The 23,586-nt window shown below is 39.8% G+C and overlaps 2 protein-coding genes and 1 pseudogene across 3 annotated transcripts; 1 reads left to right on the forward strand and 2 right to left on the reverse strand.

Moving 5' to 3' along the window:
- Nucleotides 1-2,253: 2,253 nt before the first annotated feature.
- LOC311620465 (arylamine N-acetyltransferase 1-like) lies at nucleotides 2,254-5,681 on the reverse strand. Its single transcript, XM_084879923.1, has 2 exons — nucleotides 5,606-5,681; nucleotides 2,254-4,075 (listed from the first exon to the last, which is right to left on the reverse strand). Exon 2 carries the CDS (start codon nucleotides 4,067-4,069, stop codon nucleotides 3,299-3,301), a length of 771 nt encoding a protein of 256 aa, XP_084736049.1. The 5' UTR covers nucleotides 4,070-4,075; nucleotides 5,606-5,681; the 3' UTR covers nucleotides 2,254-3,298.
- A 4,612-nt stretch (nucleotides 5,682-10,293) lies between these two features.
- On the reverse strand, nucleotides 10,294-11,588 carry LOC311620458 (arylamine N-acetyltransferase 1-like). The gene has a single exon (XM_084879889.1). It carries the CDS (start codon nucleotides 11,485-11,487, stop codon nucleotides 10,615-10,617), a length of 873 nt encoding a protein of 290 aa, XP_084736015.1. The 5' UTR covers nucleotides 11,488-11,588; the 3' UTR covers nucleotides 10,294-10,614.
- Nucleotides 11,589-16,657: 5,069 nt separating this feature from the next.
- Nucleotides 16,658-17,839, forward strand: LOC311618544 (heterogeneous nuclear ribonucleoprotein A1-like 2; annotated as a pseudogene). Its single transcript has 2 exons — nucleotides 16,658-17,519; nucleotides 17,765-17,839. The product of its transcript is annotated as a heterogeneous nuclear ribonucleoprotein A1-like 2 (transcript).
- Nucleotides 17,840-23,586: the final 5,747 nt, after the last annotated feature.

Raw genomic sequence — 23,586 nt, forward strand, 5'->3', positions numbered from 1 at the left:
CACTGCTGCTGGGACCTACTGGTGGGGGTGGGCAGGCTGCAGCTGATGCCTGCCTGGTGGTATTTGTGTGGCCTTTTTTTTATTTTTTCCCTGTTTTGTTAATCTTCACCCAAAGACATTTTTGCATTGATTTTTATTTTATTTTTTTAAAGATAATTTTTAAATATATTTTATTGATTTTTTTTTTTTTTTTTTACAGAGAGGAAGGGAGAGGGATAGAGAGCTAGAAACATCGATGAGAGAGAAACATCGGCCAGCTGCTCCTGCACACCCCCTACCGGGGATGTGCCTGCAATCAATGTACGTGCCCTTGACTGGAATCGAACCCGGTACCCTTCAGTCCGCAAGCCGACGCTCTATCCACTGAGCCAAACCAGTTTTGGCTCTTCCTCGTATTTGTTACATCAGTACATGAAGTACCCATCATCCAAAGTAACTTATTCTTTTAACTAACATTTTTTCCATTCTAGCCACTGCTTTTCTCTTAAACTTATTCTTAACTACAGAAGAGGTTCAGGCTGCAAAAAAGGACAAAAGGCAATCAGTTGAGCAAAAGGATTCCAGTCCAAGAGATGCAAATTCAGGGAGCAACTCAGCCTGGTTTATAAAGGCAAAACTCAAAACCTGTAATTGTTTTCATGCAAATGAGGGATTGCTGACTAGGTTACCAGGGATTGATTAGTTCCAATAGGTAAATGAGGAAAGCAAAACTACAAGGAGGAAGTCAAATTCATTTGTGTCCATTTAGCAATTGCTCTAGGGCAGTAGTTGGCAAACTGCGGCTTGTGAGCCACATGAGGCTCTTTGGCCCATTGAGTTTTTACCAAAGGCCAGCTTAGGAGGACCCTAATTAAGTTAATAACAATGTACCTACCTATATAGTTTAAGTTTAAAAAATTTGGCTCTCAAAAGAAATTTCAATCATTGTACTGTTGATATTTGGCTCTGTTGACTAATGAGTTTGCAGACCACTGGTCTAGGGTGTTTATGGCTCAGCCTGGAGCTGAGTTAGCAACGTAACAGCAGCTCAGAAAACTGAGGTGCAAGCTGTGCACAGGCTGCAGGGGCCCCACTTCCTTCATAGCCTCCTGACTCTATTGTAAGAGCCTCTCTTAGCAATGTTTATTCCATTTTTTTTTTCATTACCATCATTATAATCACAAGTTGAAAAGGGAGAATACTATTAGGATGAGTCTGCAGTTGAAATTATAGCCCTGATTCTGGAATTCACAAACATAAAATGTGAGTTATAGATAAGAAAGATTCCAACTCTGAAGCACAAAGCCACAGTCAGATTGGGGCCATCTGATACCATATTCACATTTAATCGAAGAAGAAGCAGGCAGATTCAAGACCGGATTCAAGCTACGGAAATAAAGCAAGATGGAAGAACTTCCACCAAAAACATTCCTGACATTCTCCATTCAATCACATAACAAATATTTACTGAGAGCTGACTCTTGTCTGGCACTTAATTGTGTCAGTATTAACCCCATTTTACCTCCGAGGGATCAGAGCCACAGATTCATGAAGTAATTCATTCAATGTCTACAGGATCTGAACTCAGGTCTATACACTCTCACAACAAAGTGTGGGAGGAAGTAAAAGAAAATAACTGGGAGATAAGAAAGTGGATGCGAGGAAGTCCTAGCCCATGGTCTCCTAACTCTGCCAAACAACCACTTCGTGACTGACATTGTATTAGCCAACAATGTTTAATGTACTTGTAGACATCAAGTTTTTTTTTCTTATGCTCTTTATTCAGATTTCCCAACTGCTAATTTTTATCCTATTTGCTTCATTATTTCCCCTCTCTTTTTTCCTGTCCTATTTAGAGTAAGTTGCAAACATTGTACCACTTTATTCCTAAATTCTTTAGTGTGTAGTTCCTAAAAACAAAATTAGGAAATTAATATTGATACATCCTATTATGGAATATATAGACCATAGTGATCTCACCAGTTGTCCCAATGTCCTGTATAGCAAAGAAAAATCCTGGATCCCACATAAATGGCAGCTGTGAGATTAGCACTAGATCTTTCAGCTCATTCTCTCATTGTCTTTCTGCCTCTCTACCCTAAAACATCTGCAGATTTCACTTCCGACAACACCATGGAATTATCCGGAAAACTTGCTACCACCTGAATGCACCTGATCTCGGAAGCTAAGCAGGGTCGGGCCTGGTTAGTACTTGAATGGAAGACACCAAGTTTTTACAGAAAAGTATTTTTATTTTATTTTATTGATTTTATTACAGAGAGGAAGATAGAGGGACAGAGAGTTAGAAACATCAATGAGAGAGAAGCATCTATCAGCTGCCTCTTGCACACCCCTCACTGGGGATGTGCCCACAACCAAGGTACATGCCCTTGACCGGAATCCAACCTGGGACCTTTCAGTCCGCGCAGACCGACGCTCTACCACTGAGCCAAACCGGTTTCGGCTACAGAAAAGTATTTTAAAATTCACAATCATTTTTACTTTTAGACAAAATGACTTAATTCAGGAATTTGAACATTTCTAAATATCAGTGTGTCTATATTAAGGAAATGCTACATAAAAAGCTGTGGTTGCAAAAAGCACCATGTAAGAAATTATTAGCTGTGTCACTCTCTGCGTGCTTAATCACACATTACCAAGTGTTGGTTTAAGCCTTATCTTGAGAACTATTAGAAAGCAATATCATGCCTCATTCTTCTTTGTTGAATTCTAATCCTAAATTATATATGTGGGGTTTTAAAGATTGGGATAGACCCTGTTTGGATTTAATAAAAACGATTTCCTCAATTTTCTATTTACTGAACCATGGGTAAACATTTTTTATGAATTTAACATTCAACCAGCATAGATGCTTTTCTAGCAGAAATCACTGTTTGCTCCCAACAAAACCTTTTATAATAAATAACCTTTATTATTGTTAATTTTGTGAAGACATGTGGTTCGGTTTCTTTTAAATATTTTCTAACTACATGTGCTAACATTTTTAAGAATGAAAATGATTCGATGTCTGATTTTCTTTAATATCATCTGGGATCACTGAGGAAATTTGAGAGAGAGGCAGCCAGTTGATAGTTGGTAAAATTGGTGATAAACAGGGGTTTCTTATTTTATTCTCTCTACTTTTATAATTATTGGAATTTTTTTATGGTAAGAAGTTTCAGTATCTGAAATGATGCTAAAGACCATTTCTACTCCTTACTCTAAATGGTAAAAAATCTATCGCCATGTTTGGGCACAAGCTTTCTCTCCAAGGAAATATTAAATACATTTTTCAACTCTTCTTCTATTTCTTCTTCATTCAGTGTCTTAACTCCACCAGATCCATATTGTCCTTATAACTGAATTTTCTAGAGGTGAGGGTGAAGCCCACTAAACACTGAACTCCGTTTGAGGTTTGCAAGGAGCAGAATGACTTGTTTGTAAACACAGATGCTGGAGACGTCTGAAGATATTCATTAACAGACTCAAAATCTTCAATTGTTCGAGGTTCAAGCGTAAAGGAGTAGATCTTTCTGTACTTTTTCTTTTCCAGGAGCTCAGAATTAAGGAATTCTTGGTTTGGAATGTACTGCTCTCTTCTGATTTGGTCCAGGTACCAGGTTCCTCCCTCTTCTGTCAAGCGGAAGATGCAAGGCACCTGAGGCTGATCCTTCCCAGAAATTAACTCCAGAGGCTGCCATATCTGGTAAGAGCGTCCAAACCCAGCATCAACTATGTAGTTCCTGCCACCCACGGTCACCATCAGCAGCAGGTGAATCATAGCACTGCTGTATTTGTCAACTGGAGTGTGAACATAGCCTCCCAGCATTGTGGTCTCAAAACCCATTGTGGTGAGAGCCCAGTACAGAAGGTGATTGACCTGGAGACACCACCCACCCCAGTTCTTCCTCACAATTTGATCAAAAACGGCCTCCAAGCCCAATTCCATGGGATCCCCACAATGGATGTTAAGGTTCTCAAAGGGAATGGTCTGGACCTGGTGCTGAAGAATGTCAGCTAATGTTTCCAGGTCCAATTTGTCCCTAGAGTTCTTATAACCAATTCTTTCAAAATATGCTTCGAGGTCCATGATCCCCTACGGCAAGGAAAACAAAAACACATAGGATTACTTTTGCACTTGGATGTCTTTGATTAGCCTAATTATAATGAATGTATTTTAAATATGTAAATACAGTCGATATAACTATCTACAATCATAAGTCTTTTGTTTACTACTACTATTGTAATACTGTGATATCAAATGACATATGTAGAAGAAAAACTTGGTACTCATAGTAACTGTCAATGGGAAGATAAAGTCATTAAACAATTTGAAAAAAGCCAAGAGAAAAACAAATTGGTGCTTCTGAAGAAGACTCAAAATGCACAATTAGAAACTGTATATAAAAATAACAAAATGTTTTCCTAAACTAAAGCAAAAATTAAATCTGAAAAACAGCAAAATTCTGAAAAAGTTTGATTCAGTGTTCAACACTGGGATATATTCTGATTAAATTATTGAAAATCAAAGTTAAAGAAAACTACTTGGGTATTTGATAGAAAAGCAGACACTTTTTAAGGGAGAAACCAGCAGGCTGGCATCAGAATACTCCACAGCAATATGTTACTACATCAAGAGGAATGTCTGATCTCCAAATACTATTCTCAGATGCCACCTTTGACTATTGTGAATACTGCTGCTGTGAATGTGTTCAAGTACATTTTTCAGCACAGTATGTGTTTTCAATTATTTTGTGTTTATACCAAGGGATAGAATTGCTGAGTTGATTAGAAGAATTTTAAGGAGTGTTTCTGAGTGACTTCTCTTTCCTGAGCTGTTATTTTCTTTTCCTCTCTGTTTCCCTCCCCGCTTCCCTCCTTTTCCTTCCCTTTCTTCCCTTCTCTTTCCTTTTATTTTGGCTCTGAGACCTACTCTAAGGGACACTACAACCTCGTTAAATCCCAGGGGCAAGTGGCAGGCCCAGTAATTTTCCGGATGGGAAAAAGGTTGATGGGCAAGCCTCACCCACAGACCCTCCTTCAACTCTGCTTGATGTTCTGACAGCCTGTGAGGTGGCCCAGGGAGTCCCATGCGTGGAGATGAGCTGTAACAGGGGAGCTTCCAGAGGGCTTTTGGTTTTTTTATTTTTCTAACTCCTGAGGAAAAGCAGAAACTCAGACAAACTCAGATGTGCAGGTGATATCTGTGTGTTCTTTAAAGTTAGCTCTGAACTTTTAAAACCTATGAAGGGCCAACGAAATAAGTCTCTGTGCAGGATACCTTAGACAGGAAGGTGTTATTATTTTTGAGTGAGAGAAGGTGGGGTCAGCTGTTTTGTGAGAAACTAAAATGAGGGCAGGGAAAGAGAAGGTTACCAGAAAAAAGCTCAGCAGATGCTGCTGCGGGCACTGCTGCTGTGGGCACAGACAGTTTGAATCAAGGGTTCATTATCTTCACATGTACAGTCCTTACAGCATAAGGATTCATAAGGTGTCACTTACTTTCTGAACCACCTCTGGACTTGGAATTCAAGCGCACTGTAGTATCTAGCCTCCTGCACTCCCATTTTAGATAGGATTAAGCCCCGATTTCAAAGCTAAAAAGATTCACTTACCATTCACTTACCGTGTTCAACTAGGACCCACACCAGGAACAAGACTGACTTCACTCCTCTCACTTGAGGTCAATACAGGAAGTGCCCTCCGGGCTTTCCAAACAGTCCCTCCCTGGAGGCTACTCAGAATCACGCAGGGATCTCTGGGAAATGTAGTTGTGAGGCCTTAGGTTGTTCTTGTGTGCCTCCTCTTCAAATCTATTCTTCGGAGAAGGGTGGAGGGCTACATTATCTGATGGGCCTCACGTCACTCAGGTGGTGAGGGGTATGATCTTGTATTTGACACAGTCCTGGCCTTAGGGAGCCTGAAGCCAGATGTCCTAGGTCCAATGTGGGAAGTGAGGGTTTACCGTGGTCCCAGAAGAGCAGATTCATTAAACTAGAACAGTCAGGGGGAAAAAATCAAGATCTTAAATTACTCTCCCAAATGTATGATACCATTTCTTCATCAGTCTTCATGAAGCCACTTGGTTTTTATTCTTCTGCCAGTCATCCCCCATCCTCAGTACCACTCACCACTCCCCGCCCTCCAAGGCTCTGTGGAATGTGTCCAAAATTAGTCTGAATATAGGGTGTGAGTGTGATGTGTCCACAGTAATGGGGTGTTTCTGCTTGTGTTTTTAATTCACATTAATGATATTGCTCTATAACTCTTGCTGTTTCTTACGCATTTCCCCTAGGCTGTGTCTTAAAGCCTGTCTACATGACACAGTTGTTGCCTCTTTTTGGCACTAATGGTTCTAGTCCCTAGCTCTGGTGTCCTGCTGCACGGATTTGGGAGGCCTTTCTCTTGGCCTGTGCGTGGGCAGGCTAGATGGAGATGCAACATAGTGCCCCTGGGACCACCACTCAGCCCAGGATGATGGCAGTTGAAGGATAAATACCCTCAAGTTCTACCTGCTCAGGTGGGATTACTCTGGGGCACAAACAACACTGTCTCCCAATGTCCTCCAGTGAGATTAAGTTCTTATTATTCATTGAGGTCACCTGCCAATATGTATCCTTTACTGACTCCCAAACTGCCCCTGACTCTGCCTTTCCCACTCCATGCTGGTGCTTACTTAAATCGCCTCCCAAAGAAGCTACTGAAGTGCAGACCCTCATCTCAGGGTCTGATTTTGGAGGAAACCAATCAAGTTCATTTGACTTACCAGTATCACTGGTGAAACACAATTAGGTGCCCTCAACTCCCAGTTCCTACAACACCAGTGTCATGAATACCTTCCTTCACATACCCTACAGGTGGACATGGAACCTTACATGGACATACACCAGGAATGAGATATGCTGGGGACAGGGCATATGTGTGCTTAATTTCACTGAGCATTATTGTCCTTTTGTGTAGAGTCCCATTTTCCTCATATCCTGATTGACACTTTCTGTTAGCAACCTTCTCATGTCTGCCCATCTCACGTATCTAAGATGGTAGCTCAGTGATGTTTTAATTTGCACTTCTCTGATTACTGGTGAGTTTGCACAGCTCTTCACGTTCCTACTGACCCTTCAGGTTTCCTGTTTGTGAAGTAAATGGCAAGGTGTTGAAGACACACCCCTCTGTTGTCACCAGGACTTAGCAGCAATGAAGGATAGATGGCAGAGCCAAACTTGTAAAACATTGCTCAGAAGGACACAATCCCATAATGTAGCTTTGGGGCTGGACTATTCTGGCACAAAGTGAAATGAAATGAAACAGATTGTTCAATCAAGTATGACTCTTGTCCCCCTGATCCTGGGAACTTTGACCCATGAGAATCTCCAGCAAGAACTGTCCCAGGAATCTGAGTCATGAGGTCATGAGTCATGAGGTCCATGTATGGATCCTGGTATCTGAGGGCAGTAACAGCTGGGATTATAGGGCAGAGATTTCTGTGAGCTTGAGAATGTTCTCCTGCCTCCAGCAGAGTGGTCATCCAAACGTTCAAGCAAAATCTCACTCCTTCCTATGTTTTCTTCATGGAAGGAGAGCAAAACAGGGAAATACTGTATATGAACTGACACCTAGCACTCTCCTCACCATAGGAGGGACAGAGATACAGAGGTGGCTGGCAGTGGTAATGAGGATAACACGAAGGAAGGCTCCATCTTCACCCTGACACAGGCAATTTGAAAGAATGCTGATTGTGTTTTTTAATAAATAAGCACTAGAATTAGTGTGTAAAGATTCTACTCTGAGTTAATTTTACTTGCATACTTTTTTTTTCCTTGCCAAAGAACCTACATTTATTTTTGTAAAGGCGTAAGGAAGGAAAGAAATGCTTGCTTTTCTCTGACCTCATCTGAAAGAGGTATCATGGTGGACAATGGCTCTAAGTAGAGATTTTATTCATAAGTGATTTTTTGTCATATTTTCTGTTTTCCCTGTATGTATAAGTATGGTTTCATATTACTGACATTTGGATAAAATTATTATTATTAATAGTGTGCAGTAAGCCAGAATCTAGGTATAATTTTCAACTTGAAACTGTGTTCTCCAAGTGGAAATTAAAAATACTTACTTGGGAAATAAAAAAGTGCTGAAATGTCTATTTGTAGATGAGTTTAAGGAGCAATTTCTTGCATAAATAGTTGATCTGGTGAATGCTTTGAATAATTTTGTGTCATTTCCAGAATGATCTGGGTTTCTTGGGTTTTAACTAAAATGTTCAAAGAAATTGTTAAATAATATTTCTACTGCAGACATGATTTTGTTTAGGGGACATGACCACAGTGATCTTGATCATGGGGGAAGGGCACATAATAAGAACAGAGCCACAGTTGTTTAATAATTGCTCACCTTACTAACTATAGATAAGTGGTTTTCTTACAGACCCTGGGAAACTGGAGGATGAAACAAGGTCGTAAAAAGATAAGATGCCTCGATGGATCCATTACTCATAAAAGAAATACACTTTGAGAACAGACCAAGGACAGAACATACTTTTGATTTAGTTGCTGTGCCGGGACCCTACCGGCCTGTAGGAGTTTGCCTCAGGAACAGGCTGAGCTTTTATAACATCATAGAAGATTAGCCACCTTGTTATCGGACTTTGAACTCCTGAAGGCCCAACCACAGACCCTACCCTCTGCTTTCTCTGTTACCTTTGCAGCTCACAGCTGCACGTAGCTATCTCCTCCCTCAAGCTTATATAATCAGCCAACTGGCAGGAGGCTGCAGGGATGGAGGTGGGGGTAGAGAGGGTAAGGGGGGTGGGGAGGTTGGAGAGTGGGGGGGGGGGGGTCAGAGCAGAATTCCCAGGGTGACTGACTGCTCTCTCCATACTACCAGTGTTACTGGAATAAACACTCATGTATGATTCAACCCTGTCTTTGCTCTGGCTGTAACATGGGGAAGAGAAAGGTCCATGGAGAAATGTCTGAAAATGCTCCTTTGGAGACACTTTCTTTTTATCTACCAGTGTTTAAACAATATGACTATATAGGCCTCAAACTTCTGTTTCTCTTTATGAGTGACCATAAGTCCTCATCGTATGGTCACTGGACATTCATGCACCTAGTACCCAACAGGATAAGGAGATGTACATATCAGATCATTTATGACAACCACAGTCATTATAGCTGACATATCCCGAGTGTTTTCAGTGCCAGGCATTTTTTAAAGCACTTTACCTTATTTATCTCATTGCATGCTCAGTAACAATCCTTTGATGGAAGTCTTCTTCTTCTTCCCACTGTACAGGCAAGTTGGAGCCCAGAGTGGTTAATAGCTTGCTCACGATCACCTAATTAGGAAGTGGCAGAGCGGGGGTTTCCTCACACAGTATGCCTCCCAACCATGTTTGGAACCACTCTAAGTGACTAACTCTAGAGCTGGCAGATATCAGAGTTTCCTGAAATTACCAGGCTCCTTGGTTGGCTGCAAACATTGAACAAGAATAGGTCCAAATCTTTGTTGTTCTCAGCCAAGTTCTTGTGATGGCTGAGAACAGTGTGATTTGGCAAGTCCAAGGTCCTTGATAATGATCTGGGCCCAGTCTATGGACCTCCGGGTCCATAACCTTTCCTTTGACCTGCTGTTTTAAAGCAATACATGCACTCATTACTTAATAATGAGATCTTGGATGTTTGGGTTTTTTAGTAGGATGACTGTGCTTCTCTGCCTGGGGCAGTCCTGCTTTATACCTGTTATCCTGGCACAATAATTTGTGGTTTTCCCTTTCATTCTCGGAAGAGTCCTGCTTTGAGCAATAAAATGATCATTTTACTTAGATACAGACTTTACTGAAATACTATCCAGTTCTTCCCCTAATTCTTATTTTTCCCATGTCATAACAATTCTTTATTTTTGTAAATCCAATTTATATTGATAAAAATATAATTTTAATTATATATATTTATTTATCATATTAGTTAAGGTCAATGAAGCCATCTACTGAAACAGACAAACACTGAAAATTTCAGGAAGAGTTTATTTTTCACCCATATTACATTACATCCCATGTTGTACCCCACAGGTGTTCAGGGACCCAAGAACTTTTCATCTGTGGCCCCACTTTCTCTATGTCTTCAGTGTCTTTTCCCTCTTCTACCTCACCTACCTCCTACCCCTCTAGAAATCACCATGCTGTGGTCTTTGTCTATAAGTTTTGTTGTTGTTTTTGCTTAACCCCTTCACCTTTTTCACCCAACACTAACCCTCCACCCTTTCATATGGTTTTGATTTGCATTTTTCTAATAACTAGTGAATTTGAGCATTTTTTTATACATCTGTTGGCCATTTTTATGTCTTCTTGGAAGAAGTGCTTATTCAGGTCCTCTGCTCATTTTCTAAAATTTAACTTTATTGTTCTAAGTATTTTTAATAAGATTTTTTGGTTCTTGAGTTGTATAAGGTCTTTATATAGTTTGGATATAAGCCACTTATCAGAGGTATTGTTGGAAAATATCTTCTCCCATTAGATTGGTTGCTTGTTTTGTTGATGGTTTCTTCCACTGTACAGAAGCCTTTTCGTTTGGTGTAGTCCCATTCATTTACTTTTTATTCCCTTTCCTTTGGGACTGATCCATTTTATTACTCATTACTCTAAATGGTAAAAACAGTTGCACTATGTTTGGGCACAAACTTTTTCTCCAAGGAAATATTAAATATCTTTTTCAGCTCTTCCTGTACTTCTTCCATATTCAGTGTCTTAAACTCCACCAGATCCATGTTGTCCTTGTAACTGAATCTTCGATGCATGAGAGTAAAACCCACTAAGCAATAAACTCCATCTGGGGTATGAATGACACAATAAGAATCTTTTACACACGCAGATGCTGGAGATGTCTGAAAGTATGAATTCGGAGACTCAAAATCTTCAATTGTTCGAGGTTCAAGCGTAAAGTAGAAGATCTTTCTGTACTTTTTCTTTTCCAGGAGCTCAGAATTAAGGAATTCTTGGTTTGGAACATACTGCTCTCTTCTGATTTGGTCCAGATACCAGGTTCCTCCCTCTTCTGTTAAGCGGAAGATGCACGGCAACTGAGGCTGATCCTTCCCAGAAATTAACTCGAGAGGCTGCCTCATCTGGAAAGAGCTCCCATACCCAGCATCAACTATGTATTTCCTGCCACACAGGGTCACCATCACCAGGGGGTGCATGACAGCCCTGCCGTATCTTTCAGCTGTAATGTTGTAAACATAGCTTCCCAGCATTGTGGTCTCAAAACCCATTGTGGTGAGAGCCCAGTGCAGAAGTTGGTTTATCTGGAGACACCACCCACCACGTTTCTTCCTCACAATTTGATCAAAAACGGCCTCCAAGCCCAATTCCATGGGCTCCCCACAATGGATGTTAAGGTTGTCAAAGGGAATGGTTTGGACCTGGTGCTGAAGAATGTCAGTTAATGTTTCCAGGTCCAATTTGTTCCTAGAATTCTTATAACCAATTCTTTCAAAATATGCTTCGATGTCCATGATCCCCTATGGCAAGGTAAAGAAAACAAGAACACATACTGTTATATTTGCAGTTTGATTTCCTTAAGTAGGTTAATTATAGTCATGTATTTTAAGTATATACAGACAAATACTAAAGTTAAAATGGTTATAAACATCCGTAATTATAATACTTTTAAAGATTTTAATATTTATTTTTAAATAAAAATTTTTTCATTATTTTGTTATTTTTGACATATAACATATGTGAGTTTAAGGTGTGCAATGTGATAATTAAGTACATTTATATTGCAAAGTGATTACCATAATAAGATTAGCTAACACCATTTTGTAACCTTTTTTTTTTTTTCTGGTGTTGGTGATTACATTTAAGATATGCTCTCTTACCAACTTCCTTTTTATTTCTTTTTGTATATAATACTAGAGGCCTAGTGCATAAAAATTTCTTGCCCTGGAGGTGGGGGGTCCCCAAGCCCTGCCTGCCCCCCTCTCACAGTCCAGGAGCACTCAGGGGATGTCCTACAGGGATCAGGACTAAGCCACAGTCTGTCCTCCCCTCTGCAGGAAGCAACTGGAAAATCAGGGGAAGGTAACACCTTCATCACACCACTGCTGCTGCCACTGAGGCTCAGGCAGCCATGGTGGCCGACAGGGTAAACATACTTAGGGAGCCCACTGAGATGCCTCAGAAAAGCACTTAATATATGTGTAAGGAAGTTAGATGTAAAATAATATTTTGTTTTAATTCAGAAGACTTAGAATGTTTCTTCTTCTAGGTCCAAACTCTAGAAATAATTGGGGGGGTGGGGGGGGGGAGATGAAGAAAACTACTTGGGTATTGGCAGAAAAGCAAACTCTTTAGAAGGGAGAGACATCTATCAGGATGGCATCAGAATATTTCACAGAAATATGTTTCCATGTTAAGAGAAAAGTCTGATCCCCAAATATTATTCTCAGCTACTATTTCATTTCATCACAAAGGTATCATGAATATGAAGATAATCTCAAAGATGAAAGAACTTGAGGAATGAATGTATGAGGAACAACCCCAATAAAGTGTTACCTCCTAATTGGCCAATGAAGTGGAAATCAAAATGAAAAAAAGAAAGAGTGAGGCCACAGCAAAAGACTAATGGGCAATATTGGCTCCTTTTATTACAAAACTAAGAGTAGAAAAGTTATGAGAATTATGGGTATTGAATGAACCAGTTTTATGGAAATAGAAATAAGTTAAATTAACATGTTTACTTAAACAAAAATATATAGTAAAAGTTGACTCTTTTTTTATTAAAGTTCATTTAAAATGACATTTCTGCACATTAGAGAAATATTTTCGAAAGTATGTCCTATGCTACAGAAACATTTTTAAGTCCTTATGATACACTAAAATAATTCCAAATTCTTTGAAGAGAAAACATTTTCCTAATTTCAACACTAAGAAAGAATTATAATCAATAATTATTTCTGGTCTTTTTCTATGCCATTTAATAGAGTTGAAAAATGTTTATAATGTTTTATCCTTTATTTTTCTCTCAATGCTAGAACGTATGTTTTTATAACATGTAATTACAATTATCTGTGCTGATTAACTTTCCCCTAAAGATGTTAAAATGCTTTTAGAAATAAAAATACAAGTGTAAAAAACAATCGATTAATAGTAATTACTATTTTTTAAATACTACTCTAGGGTCAAATCTAAGAATTTGATATCTATACTTATATTTAATTCTGAGAAGAGGAAGTTATAAGTTTATGGATTTAAATTATTTCCCCAAGATTACTCATTTACCTAGTATTTAAACTCAGATCTTCGAAGTTGTCAAGCCAGACATGATGCAGAATATTAATCTTAGTTAAAGGTTATGATTTAGTAAATGGAAATGTGGCTATGTACGTGATATGATTAAAGTAGAGGGAGTCTAAGCAGATGACCTGAATCAATAAGACAGATGTTATAGGGAACCAATATCTGAGATCAATGTTGAGTATATCTCAGGAAAGAAGAAATACCCAGGAGTAACTCAATAAAGGAAAAATTACATGTGAAAATCAAAGATACCAAATTTCTAGGAAAATTTGATCAAGCCTGCTTACCACTGGAACATCATCTGGTTAAATGACTGAACTGGAAAGGCAGGAAGCATCCAGTATAATAACTGGGGAAGAGTGGAGCCTGAAGGGAGTTGGAGAGGGTATTCTCTAAAGTAAAGGAAACCCATTAGACCTACTGGCCTCCACCTCATAGAGAGGGGGTATGGATAGAGCATGCTCAGTGTACCTAGAGGGGGCAGTTGGGATTGATGAGGATTCAGGACTGAGGTTACTATGAGGAGAATTCTGTCTGTACCATCCAGGTCCCTTCAGATGTCTTTTACCATTTTACTGTGCCTCTGGAATGGCTTCTGTGTCCTCATGCTTAAGGACCTGCACCCTAGCCTCTCTTTGGAGGACCTCTTAAGAACTCCCAGAGTTGCTTTTCCTTCTTATGCAGACAGCTGGCAAGCCAGGGAATTCCTATCCTGCAACGGCAGCTTTGAGTGAATGAGTTTCTGGATCAAGGTATTGTAACCTTGCATTGTGGCTGGCAAAGTCTAAGACATAATTCATAGCCACACTGAAACTCAAGCTGAAGCTGAGGATTTTTCCAAATCTCATACATGCTAGGATTCTTCCTCTATCCAGTTTTACTTTTCCAATACTTAATTGGTTATTCCCAAAAGCACTTCCGTAATAAATTACTTGCACATAAATCCTTGTCTGTCTGAATCTTGGGAACATGACTGAGACACTTGAGTGGTGCATTTTGGAAAGTGGTGTGGAAGGTCAGATAAACAGAATCAGGCCAATTTCAGAGGGCCTCTCATGTCAGACGAAAGAGTGACCTCTTTTTGTGGATTGCAGAAATGCCTGTTGTTTTGTTGAATGGTCGGTATTGAAGTTGGGCCCACTGTTTGATTTATCTCTCTGGGATATTGCAAATCACCCTCTCGGGTATATCTCTGCAGAGCAGATTCATATGCAGAACTGACTTGTTCCCCATCTCTAGAATTCTTTCTCAAACAACAGCAATTTTCAAGTTCGTTATAGATCTTTCCTCTTCCCTTAAATGAAGCTGTAATCAGGAGCCTAATATAGAAGAATAAAAGCTGATTGATCCAGAGATAGTCTGCTCATGAAAGTTGGCTCTGAACTCTTTAAGCACATAGGCAAACAAAGTAAGTCTCTGGGTTGGATAGAGTAAATAGTTGAGAGTTAACAACTTCCTTTTGAACCAGTAGTTCCGTGAGCATGAAATTAAAGCGAGGGCCCTTCCAAAGGGAAGGAGCAGTTTATTAAAAATAATAATAATAAATAAAAAGGAGCCCACCCAGCTGTTGAGGTGGACATTGCACTAGCACAGGGGAGCAATGCCTGAGCTGAAAGCCCTTAAACCCTGGCTGCTGGCTATCTGCCCTCCCATGGAACCCTGCACAGCTCTGCCAGGGAGTGTCCTCAGGCTGCCTGCCTGACAGAGAAGGAGCTGATTCTTGTAGTTTATGGCTCCTGGAGATCCTCCCCTGAGTCTCCTGCCAGTAGTTTGACAATGCATCTCAGCCTCCCTGACTATTTGGGATTACAGTTCTGATCACATAATACAGAGGGAACAGGAATAGTTATGAACCTGCTGCCAGTGGAACTAACGGGGCGCTTTGGCTCACTCCAGTTTGGGACAGAAGAGATGGACATTGCTGTTTCTGTTCTCCAACATGGAAATTCAGTTCCCTGAAACACATACATGCTTTTATACTCTTCTTTGATCCTCACAAGCCTTTTAAGTAAGCTGTCTAACGAGCTCCATTTTACTGGCAGAGAAAGTGACTGTTAGAGATGCCCGGGTCCTCACAGCAAGGATGTGGTATGGCTATGACCCTAATCCAGACAGTTTGACCCAAAGGTTTGTTATTTCCACCATCATACTATAAAGCATGTCAGAATTTTTTGAAATACCTTTGGATGTGAAATTCAGGTATGGTGCAGTATCTAGTCTCCTGGACTCACCTTTGAGATAGGATGAATCTCCAATTTCAAAGCATAAAAAAGCTACTTACCAAGTCTGCTAGAGCCCACACCAGGACCAGAGTGACTGCAATCCTCTCTCTTGCAGAGCCAGCACCAGAAGTGAGATTTCCGAACTGGGCCTCACCTGGAGTCTACTTATGGTAGAGTCCTCACCCAGGGATCTCTGGGAAATGTAGGTGTGGGTCCTTAGGGTTGGCCTTGTGTTCCTCATTTCCAAATCAATTCATTGGAGAAGATTAAAGAGCTTCATTACATGATGAGCCCCAGCCACAGGCTATGAGAAATATGTCCTGTGTTTGGCACAGTTCCTGCTTTTAAGGAACAGGAAGCAAGATTTTCCAGCCAAATAGGTCAAAGTGATTCTAGAAACTTTGGAGGAAGTTGGGGAGGTGGTTTTGGTGGGAATGATAACTTTGGTTGTGGGGGAAACTATGGAATCCAGGGCAGAGTAATATGGGGTTTTGAGTGGGTCCAGGAAAAGCAGATCCATTAAGCCAGAGGAGGCAGAAAATAGATGTTTTAAATCACTCTCCTTGGATTATGCTACTGTTTTATCATCAATTTCCATGCGGCCCCTCAGGTTCCTATTCTTTTTTTTTTTTTTTTTTTCCTCTTCCATCCTCAGTCCCACTCATCACTCCCTGCCCCACAAGGCCCTGCATAAGGTGATTGAAATGACTCTGCATGGTATGAGTGTGATGTGTCTACAGTAGTGTGGTGGAGTTTCTGCTTGGGTTTTTAATTCACATTAATGAGATTGCTCTATAACTCTTGCTGTTACTTATAAATTTCACCCTATACTATTTTTAAAAATCTATCTATTATTGTTTCATGCCCTCTTTGGGGCACATAGCTCTGGTGTCCTGCTGCATGGACTTGGGAGGCCTTTCTCTTGTCCTGTGTTTGGGCAGGCTAGATGAAGATGCAACTTAGTGCTCCCAGGAGCACCACTCAGCCCCGGCTGATGAGAGTTGAAGGATAAGTACCCCCAAGTTCTACCTGCTTAGGTGAGACTACTCTGGGGCATGAACAACACTGCCGTCCCTCCCACAGTCGTCATGGCTAAGTCAGTCTCCCAAAGAGCTGGATCCGCTGCAGCTCTTTATCAGAAGTTTGAGCTTTGAAACAACCCATGAGAGTCTACGGAGCCTTTCTGATGAGAGATCCAAACACCAGGTGCTCCAGAGGCTTTGGGTTGGTCAGGTGTGCTATTGTGGAGGAGGTAGATGCAGCCACGAATGCAAGGCCACAGGAGGGGGTGGAAGAGTTGTGGAACCAAAGAGAAGATTCTCAAAGGCCTGGTGCCCACTTAACTGTGAAAAGGATTTTTGTTGGTGGCATCAAAGAAGACACTGAAGAACATTACCTAAGAGATTATTTTGAACAGTATGGGAAAATTGAAGTGATTGAAATCATTACTGACAGGGGCAGTGGCAAAAAGAAAGACTTAGCTCTTGTAACCCTTGATGACCATAACTCTGTATACAAGGTTGTCATTCAGAAATACCATACTGTGAACGGCCACCACTGTAAAGTAAGAAGAGCCCTGCCTAAGCAAGAGATGAGATGGCTAGTGCTTCATCCAGCCAAAGAGATCAACGTGGTTCTAGAAACTTCGGAGGAAGTTGGGGAGGTGGTTTTGGTGGGAATGAGAACTTTGGTCGTGAGGGAAACTTCAGTGGTCAAGGTAGCTTTGTGGCAGCCATGATGGTGGTGGATTTGGTGGTAGTGGGGATGGCTATCATGGGTTTGATAATGATGGTGGTTATGGAAGATGTAACCCTGGTTACTCTGGAGGAAGTAGAACCTGTGGAAGTGGTGCACAGGGTTATGGAATCCAGGGCAGTGGCTATGGCGAGAGTGGCAATTGTGACTGCTATCACCCTGGGGGAGGCAGAAGCAGGTTTGGCAATGGTGGTGGACACAATTTTGGAGGTGGCAGAAGCTACAAGGATTTTAGCAATTACAACGAACAATCTTCAAATTTTGGACCCATGAAAGGAGGAAGCTTTATCGACTGATTTATCCCCTCTACGCCCTCTTCCACCTCCACCATTCCCCTTCACCCCTGCAATCACCACACTGTTGTCTGTGTCCATGAGTTCTCTTCGTTTTCTTTTTTTTTCTTTTTTGCTCAATTCCTCTCTTCCACACCCCTCTCCCCCTCAACCCCAAGCTGTCTGCCTGCTCTCTATGAGTCTGTCTCTATTTTGCTTAGTAGTTCAGTTTGTTCATTAAATTGAAAGGAGGAAACTTTGGCAGCAAAAGCTCTGGCCCTTATGGTGGTGGAAGCCTATACTTTGCCAAACCATGAAACCAAGGTGGCTATGGCGGTTCCAGCAGCAGCAGTAGCTATAGCATCGGCAGAAGGTTTTAATTACTGCCAGGAAACAAATTTTAGCAGGGGAGGAGAGCCAGAGACATTTCAGGGAAGCTACAGGTTACAATAGATTTGTGAACTCAGCCAAGCACAGGGGTGGCAGAGCTTAGCTGCTACCAAGAAGACATTCTTAGGCAATACTCATGTGAATGGGCCAAAGACTTGAGGACTACATTTGTGACTAATTAATTATATAATAGGTTATTTTAGTTCCTGTTTTGTGGAAAATGTAAAACATTCCAACAAAGGGTTTTAATGTAGATTTTTGTTTTGCACCCATGCTATTGATTGCTAAATATAATAATAGTCTGATCATGACAGTTAATAAATGTCTTTTCTAAATTGTGCTGTGTAAAGTGAGTCTGCTCTGAAGCCATCATGGTAAATTACCCAACCAGGTGACGTTCAAATTCCTTTAGGGCGTTAGGCTCTTCCATGCTTCTATCTCTCTGGGTCTATTTTGTTCATTAATTGCAATTATATGTCTTTTTATATTTAAATATATTTTTAAACATCAATGATGAGAGAGAATCATTGATCAGCTGCCTCCTGCTTGCCCCCTTCCAGGGATTGAGCCTGCGATCCGAGCATGTGTCCTTGACCAGAATCAAACTTGGGTCCCTTTGGTCCACAGGCCAATACTCTGTTTATTGAGCCAAACCAGCTAGGCCTAGATTTTATATCTTTTTATTAGTGTATTGATATTATTCACATTTAAGTGGTTGCTTAATATTTGGATTAATATCTACCATATTTTTAACTGTTTTCTGTTGGTGGCATTTTTCCCCCCCGCCTTTTATGCCTTCTTAGTTTTAGTAGAACATCTTAGGATTCCATGTCTCTCTTCTCTTAGCATATCAATTGTACTTATTTTAAAAATGTTTGCATTACTTGCCCAAGAGTTTGCAGCATACATTCACAACTAATCTGGTAATGCTTCATATATAATGCAGATATTTTATAATATTGTATAGTATTCCAAATCCTCCTTCACATCCTTCATCATATTTGTCATTCATTTCACTTACCAATTAGCCATAATCACACAATACATTGTTCCTATTATCATTTTGAACAAATTGTTATCTATTAGATAAATTAAGAATAAGAAAGGTACAAGTCCTTTTTTAAGAGAGAAGATTGAACTTTTCTCCTTTTATAAAAATGTTTTATTGATTTGAGGGATAAAGGGAGGAAGAGAGATATAGAAACATTGATGAGAGAGAAACATCTACACCCCACACTGGGGAATGAGCCTACAACCCAGGCATGTGCCCTGACTAGGAATCCAACCAGTGACCTTTTGGTTCATGGGTTGATAGATGCTCAACTACTGAGCCACACCAAGAGGACTCTTTCAACACTTCAAATATTTCTCTTTTTTGCTTGCATGGTTTCCAAAAAGAAATTTAATATAATGCTTCTTGTTGTTCTATATGAAAAATATGTTTTTCCCCTCTAGATTCTTTCTAGATTTTCTTTTTGATCTGCTTTTCTATAGTTTTAATATGATATTCCTAGGTGTCCATTTTGGGCTATTTATTATATGTGGTGATGTGGTTCTCTGAGTTTCCTGGGTCAGAGAACACCACACCATGACCAAATGGGATTTATTCCCAGGATGCAAGGTTGGTCCAATATCCACAAATCAATTAATATGATATTCCACATGAAAATGAAGGAAAAAATTATGTCATCAGATCAATAGATACAGAAAAATAATTTGATAAAATATAGCATCCAGTTATGATAAACATTATCAGCAAAGTGGGGAGAGAGGCAATATATCTCAACATAATGAAAGCTATATATGGCAAACCATAGCTAACATCATGCTCAACAGTAAAAAGCTAAAAACTTTTTCTTTAAGATCAGTAACAAAACAAAAATTCCACTCTCACTTTTTCCAGACAAGAAATGAAATACATCCATATTGGAATGGAAGAAGTAAAACTGTCATGTGCAGATACTATATACTAATTCTAGAAGAAAAAATACAAACAATAAGTAGTCAATAAATACATATCTATCAAAATAAACAAACAGGGAATCTAATGAACAAAATAAGCTAATGAATAAAATAGAACAGGGTCAGGGAAACATAGAATAAACTGAGAAGAGGGGAGGGAGGTGGGAAGAGATTAAAGAACTTATATGCATATGTGCATTACCCATGGACACAGACAATAATTAGGGTTATGAAGGACTGGGGCGGGGTGGGAATCCGGGTGGAGGGGGGCAATAAGAGAGGAGTAAGGGGAGCAATATCTGTAATATTCTCAACAATAAAGAGATTTAAAATAAGAAAGAAAATTAAGAAACAGTCTCATTTGCAATTGTATCAAAAAGAATAAAATACCTAAGAATAAATTTAAATAAGGCTAAAGACCTGTACTCAAAAAACTATAACATTGCTGAAAGAAATCAATGAAGACACAAAATAAATGGAAAGATCTACCATGCTCATGGATTGGAAGAATTCACATTGTTAAAATGTCCATATTACCCAAAGTGATTTGCAGGTTCAAAGCAATCCTTATCAAAATACCAATGGCATTTTACACAGAATTATAAACTTACATGATCTTTATGTTTAAAAGTCTGCTTTATCTTATCATTGTCAGCATATTCATTTAAATATTTTAGATTTTTCTTTATGATTTCACCTTACAAGTAATGTTTTGATCTATCTGGGAATTTATTTTGGCTCTTGTTAGAGATCCATCTCACCCTATTCCCCAAATGGCTAGCCAATTGCCCAAAACAATTTATTGCATCATCTGTCTTTCCCCCATTCAACTGAAATGTGGTGTCTATTCTCTTATATATTCTTAGATATATTTGGAGATATTTCTCTTGTATTTCATGGATCTGTTTCTCTTCCTGCCCTAGCATGATGTCATTTTACCTGCTTAGCTTTCTAACAAGGTTTAACATCTGGCAGGCTAGTTTTTAATTCTGTTTTGGACAAGTTGACTTTCTGAACCCTGTGGGATTTCTAAGATGAAATCAGAAGGTTCAGTAAGCAATACCCAAAGAGAGGCCAATAAGCTCATCCTACTGAGCAGGTCAGTAGGAGAGGTATTTCCACATATTTCTGGTATTAGTAATAATGTTAGTCTTAATGTGGACATTGTCAGCACTTTGGTTAAAATTATTATCCTTGCTTAGACTGATAACCTGTGAGTCACTTGGAAATGAACAAAACTGCTTTAATAAATTGCTCTAAATCAGTCCAAGTTGAAGAGAGGTCACCATATTGTTTTCAAAACTCATTTTTCAAAAGTAATTTTTAGCTTACCAACAGTTTGTCTCTTCTTATAGTCTTTAATCAACAATGGAATCATTCATGTGTATAAATATTATTTATAAAAGATGTTGGCATAATAACCCACTACAAAAACGATAGCATGTGGGAACAACTGATTTAAGGCATTCTAAGAATATAAGAAACCCATGGGACAGATATAGCATATATCATTTTAAAGGAAAAGAATTATTTTATATAGTTATTTAAACCTAGTAAAAAATAGATGTTTCTGCATTCTAGTTTGTATTCATTGGTTTCATAACATGAAGGTCTTTTTAAAAATTTATCTTTATTGTTGAAAGTATAGATGTCCCCTTTATTTGTGTTTTTTCCCATTGACCCCATCCACCCTGCACCTGCCCCTCCCAGCCTTCACCACTTTATTGTCTGTGTCCATGGGTTATGCTTATATGCATGTAAGTTCCTCCATTAATCACTTCCCACCCACCACCCACCCCGCCTTCTCTCTGAAATGTCATCTTTTTAATTGATCAATATTTGAGATTCATCTGGATATCTGATAAGTGGGGCTCTCAGTCACAAAGAGAATAGATTTGTGGATTCTGAAAGTTATCCCTAAATATTACATAAGCCACATTGTAGTGCCCTTTGAATTTTTTGTTTCATTTTATGGCATTTTCCTGTGTCCTGAATAATACAAAGCCAGGGGACCTAGCACACTGTCTGTCATACAGTTGGGTCACCTGTTGGGCATAGCTCAGTGGTTGAGCATCAACCTGTGAAACAGGAGGTCACAGTTCAATTCCCAGTCAGGGCATATACCCGGGTGGCAGGCTCTGGCTCAATCCCCAGAGCCTGAGTGTATATACAGCCTACTTATTGAGTATCTGCATAGCAGCTCTCACTTTTCACCAAAGAAGCAACAAACTGTCAATGAACCAGTATGTGTATGACTCTAAGCACCCTGTTAAAACACCACGAAATACAGAGTTAAATGCCAAATTAGGTTCTAAAAGTTATGCTTTAATAGATGGGAGAAATGGGCCTCCACTGGAAGCTTCCCCCACCAGGCGATTTCAGGATGGGAAAAGAACTACTGTTGCCAAAAATTTTTTGTGAAAAGGAGTCACGTGGCCCTCAACTATTTTAGGGAATTTGGTGCACCCAAGAGATAGAAGTGGAAGTCTCAGTGCTCACTTCGGCCTAGGAGGCAGCAGATGTGGTTCCCTCAAAGGGCAGAGGAGCTAAGTGAGGAAAGCAGTGTGCCGGGACAGAACCTCTGCAGGTGACAGAGCAGAGGAAATTTTTATTTATTTATTTATTTGTTTGTTTGTTTATTTATTTATTTATTTAAATATATTTTATTGATTTTTTACAGAGAGGGATGAAGAGTTAGAAACATCGATGATAGAGAAACTTCGATCAGCTGCCTCTTGCACATCCCCTACTGGGGATGTGCCCGCAACCAAGGTACATGCCCTTGACCAGAATCGAACCTGGGACCTTTGTCTGCAGGCCGATGCTCTATCCACTGAGCAAAACCGGTTTTGGCAACAGAGAAAATTTTTATTCGCTACGTTGAGTGTGGAACATTGGGGAGAAGAAATGATGTCTCAAATGGATATTTGGAAAGTTTTCTGTAAGATTTTTATTATAGAAAATCCCTTCACTAGGATTCCTCCCTTTAGAGGATGCATATAAAAAATAAGCTGTATTCTGTTGAAATAAGACCATCCAAATCTGTAGAGAGTTTTTATAGAAATTTATTTGAGTCAAACAGAGGATATGCCTGGAAGCAAGATCTCAGCAGACTGAGAAAATGCTTCTCAGAAAAGTGGTCTGCGGCTTCATTTATATATTTCAGAGAGAAGGGGAGAGGGAGAGAGTTATAGAAACATCAATGATGGGAGTGAGTTATTGATGGGCTGCTTCCTGCATGCCCCCCATTGGGGATCCAGCCTGCAACCCAGTCATGTTCAATATCCTGACTGGGAATTGAACCCTGACCTCGTAGTTCATAAGTTGATACTCAACCATTGAGCCATGCCAGATGGGATGAGCTTCTTTTGTGCATTTAGAATTAAGAAGATTACATGGAAGTGATAGAAATCAAGGTGGGGATTATGTATTTTCTTGAGGGTGTTTTCTCTTCTGAGAAGTCTGAAAAGAGGCATTTCCAAGGTTTTTAGTTAACCTAATGCCCAGAAACAATGGACAGGGCTTGCTTACAGCAAAAGATTTAACCTTTTACTAAAGAAGTCTTATGCCTGGTGTGTGACTACCCACCATGATCTGCCAGGTAGGAATTTATGATCAGATCACCCTGTGAGGTTACATTCAGTTAGATCTACCCTGTTTCCCCGAAAATAGGACAGTGTCTTATATTAATTTTTGCTCCCAAAGACGCACT

This window comes from Pipistrellus hanaki (genome assembly GCF_964339955.1).
Source record: "Pipistrellus hanaki genome assembly, chromosome: 3".
NCBI lineage: Eukaryota > Metazoa > Chordata > Mammalia > Chiroptera > Vespertilionidae > Pipistrellus > Pipistrellus hanaki.